Raw genomic sequence first — 4,301 nt, forward strand, 5'->3', positions numbered from 1 at the left:
TTAGAGACTGACCGTGGACTCCCTCCAGCCTGGCGAGCAGCCCTCTCCTTTTAGGGTGCTGGCGGTGCGTCCGCGCGGTCGGGGCCCTTCGGTCAGGCCGAAGAGGCGCACGGCCGCGCATCGGTATTTCCACGACATGGTGTTGTACAGAATGGGGTTGACTGCAGCGCTCAGGTAGAAGAGCACCACGGACACGAGACTGCAGTACTCCGAGAGAGCGGACAGCATCGGGGACGGCGCGTCAAGGGAGCGGAACTGGAGATAGCGGCCCACGTGGAAGGGCAGCCAGCACAGGACGAAGGCGAACACGACGACCACTGAAAGAAAAACAGAAGGAAGGGAATAAATACCAATAAATGACGAGAAGTAAAAGGGGGATAAAAAGGAGTAAGCGAGAATATTTTCAGAATGCCAAATGTATCGGGAATTTAAAAGTTTTGACTTCATTTAAAATTTTAAGTCGAACTTCATTGACCTGATTTTGCGTGTAGGGCGGCCTTCATAAAAATGCATGGTCACCTACTCTTTCACTACAAAATAGGCCGAGCGTAAAGCATGCGTAAAAGCGCAACAGGAGTTCAACACGTTCCTCTTACCCAGCATTTTGATGGTCTGCCTGTTGCTCTTGTCCCGATGCGCCACGCGGGAGCCCATACTGTTCTCACGGTGTCTCTGCCACAGCCTGCGGCCGATGAGGCCGTAGAGCACCGTGAGGCAGAACACCGGCATGAAGAAGAAGACCGAGCTCAGCCACACCATGGCGCCCATCAGGCCCGACTCCACCGCGTAGTGCGTCATCTTACACTCCCGTGTGTCCTCGGCGCTCTCCTCCCGCTCCAAGCTCGACTCGTTGCTCCCGCCCCATACGTAGTCCCGTTCCACTCCGACCATCACGAACACGGGCCCCGCGCTCGTCAGGGAGACGATCCAGAGCAGCAAGATGAGCGCGCGCACTCGCCTCTTGGTGACCAGCGCCTTGGCCCGCAGCGGGAAGCAGATGGCCAGGTAGCGCTCCACGGACAGCGCGGTGATGCTCAGGATGGTGGAGTACGTGCAAGACTCTGAAACGAACTGAAAAAGCTTGCAGAGCGCGTCCCCGAAGCGCCAGGGTCTGTAGCGCCACATGCGGTAGAGGTCCGGCGGCATGCACAGAAAGATGAGCAGGTCGGACACGGCCATGCTGCACAGGTACAGGTTGGTGGTGGTGTGCATGTCCCGGTACTTACTGACCACCAGAATGGTCATGACGTTGCCGACCACCCCGACCAGAAACAGAAGTGTGCACGCCACGGTGATGGCCGTGAGCAGGGGGATGGAGTAATAGTTGAGAGGGGGCCAGGGGTCCCCGTTCCACGTCTCGTTCTCCTCTCTGCTGCAGTTGAAGTAGAAGCACTCCACGCGCTCAGACCAAGAGGGCATCCTGTTGACGCACGGTCATGCACGCGGCCGCAGCTGGCTCTGGCCGTTCAAGGCGCGCGGGGTCTGGAGCTGCTGGAGCCCCCTGGCGCTCTCTGCAACCCCCATCGTCCCTTTCAAAAAAGCCTTCCTACCCTTGCTTTGATTGCCTATAACCATGCGTAAAAGCAAGCCAGCTTAATTGCGCGTGTTGCAGAACGGCCGAGAAGGATATTCCAATCGATGGGAAATCAAGAGCGTGACCGTTCAACTTCTGCTACGATTCATCCGTTAAGCTCCGGACAAACACACACACACACACACACACACACACACACACACACACACACACACACACACACACACACACACACACACACACACACACACACACAAACACACACAGTACTTCTTGAGTTCTATCCACACTCCAGGCGTGGAAACGCAGGCGCGCATACGTTCGAACTCACACACACACAAACACACACATACACACACACACACACACGCTCACACACACACACACACACACACACACACACACACACACACACACGCACACACACACACGCACACACACACACACACACACACACACACACACACGCAAAAACACGCACACACGTAATCTGGGCAATGTTGCGACGTCCAGACCTCAAATAAAAATATTACAAATGAATAACGCACGCCCTTTTACGCATACAGCATCCAAAAAAGAAAAATTATATTAACCAATTGGATGAAAAAATCAAATGTACAGGAAAATCCATCCAAAAGTCGCAATATTCCTTCTCCACCCGGGCAGATGAAACCGAATTGGTAGCCCATTACCTGCGCAATATCTGAAGGCGCTCTCAATACAACCACCTACCGTCACCGCGCAACCTACTAGCACGGGGACGCCCGCTCCTCTGTCTATACGAGCCAGACCCAAACAAAAACATAATGCAAGACATCAGGTTACCAGTGGCAACATTGGACAGCAGCCTTGGTCGTAGCAGAGCCAAAGCCGTGATGCGCATCTGTTCAATAAAAGGGTAACTCAGATAAAACGATAATAATAATAATAATAAAAAGAAAAAGGATAATTTGAACGATAAGAAAAGTTAAAAATAAAAAACAAACGAATGCATGGATATTTTAGGTCAAATCACCTATCTTCTGGACGCAATCCAACGCTTGCCCGCCGCGTGTACGAGACGAAGGGTAGCTGGGTGCTGTTACGCCACCTAGTGGCTATGTTGGGGAAATGCAAGTCTTTGTATTATGTAAAAAAATAGGGGGTTCAATTAAATTCACACACACGCAAACACACACACCGACCCAAAGAAGCCCACACAGACACAAACACACACACAGACCCAAAGACACACACACAAACACACACACACACAAACATACATATATATATACACATAGGACGCGAGTGTTTGATGGCGGTATTTCATACAACAAAAATCAGGACCTGTTGACTTTCACTTTAAGTCCTTAAATATCTAGGCCTACAGAGATACAAATGCTGACAAATAAAATGGTGTTGAGCCAAACATGTTGTGATCTCCCTTCTCCCCGCCCGGCAATCTGTTGATTCAAAGGTAGGATCTTTATGACTATCCTTCACACAGACAGACACAAACAGTCAGACGATAGAGAGAGAGAGAGAGAGAGAGAGAGAGAGAGAGAGAGAGAGAGAGAGAGAGAGAGAGAGAGAGAGAGAGAGAGAGAGAGAGAGAGAGAGAGAGAGAGAGAGAGAGAGAGAGAGAGAGAGAGAGAGAGAACAAGAAACACAGCCGGACGGAACACACCAAACGAACCAAGTGTGTCACCTGGCTGTAACATCTGGGTTTGAATTTCTGTAGGTATGTGGCTCTCTTTGTTCCCTGTTCACTGTGCATGTTTGCGCGTGAAATATGTGTTTCTCAGCTGTTTGGCTGATGTGTCATGGCATATCTATCCCTCCCAGTCCTTTTAAATAACTCAACTATAGCTTTATAAGTGATGTGTTTTAGTTGTGTATCTTTATTTGTTTAGAGCGCCTAACTTGTCTTGATGCCACCACCAGCTCATTTCTCTCACTGTATTTTGGTATATTTTATGATTTTATGGCTGCAATTCATCAAAGAAACACGTCAAAAGCCTTCAGACACAACATAGTGTTTGACAGGCACACACAAGTGTGTCTATTTTGAAAATATAAGTGTATTTGTGTGAGTGTATGGATATATAATACAGGACTATTATTGAGTAATTATGCGCTAAAGGTGTGTCGGCCTATCTGTCCTCGACCAAAGTCCTTGTTTCAGAGGAAATATTACAAGATTGTCTCTGATAGAAGGAAACATGAGTGTACTACACAACTGTATACACAAGAGGGAGGAAGCGTTTGCCTTATGATAGCCTATATTTTGCGTGTGTGTGTGTGCATGTGCGTGTGCATGTGCGTGTGCGTGTGTGTGTGTGTGTGTGTGTGTGTGTGTGTGTGTGTGTGTGTGTGTGTGTGTGTGTGTGTGTGCGTGTGTGCGTGTGTGTGTGTTATGGGGCTATCGTTCATTTATCCCGAGACCTCAATGACTGTAATATACACAAATCAAGTGTCTAAGCAAAAAATAAATTTAGATATTAAAAAGGAGACAGCATGTGTGTGTGCTGAATAGGGAGGTGTTCTTGACTTAGTTCCGATATTGTAGCCTAAAGTAACGGTGGATACAGGATTCTAACATACTTATTTATTTCCCAAGAAAGAATTCTCCCAGCACACTGGGTATTCCAAATTCCATCGCTGTAGTATACCCAATTACAACGTCGCGTAGGCGGGTCTTAAGTATACAAGGCTCGTGATTGGGTCTAGTGAGCAGAACCCTCCACTCTCACTCACTGTTGAGTTCGCATAGTTTTCTTCGGCCAAA

General features: G+C 48.8%; 1 protein-coding gene across 1 annotated transcript; it reads right to left on the reverse strand.

Moving 5' to 3' along the window:
- ghsra (growth hormone secretagogue receptor a) lies at nt 1-1,419 on the reverse strand (the record flags this gene model as incomplete). Its single annotated transcript, XM_079752609.1, has 2 exons — nt 1-317; nt 597-1,419. 2 exons carry the CDS (start codon nt 1,417-1,419, stop codon nt 1-3), a joined length of 1,140 nt encoding a protein of 379 aa, XP_079608735.1.
- Between the last annotated feature and the right edge of the window lie 2,882 nt (nt 1,420-4,301).

This window comes from Pollachius pollachius, assembly GCF_949987615.1.
Source record: "Pollachius pollachius genome assembly, chromosome: 15".
Lineage (NCBI taxonomy): Eukaryota > Metazoa > Chordata > Actinopteri > Gadiformes > Gadidae > Pollachius > Pollachius pollachius.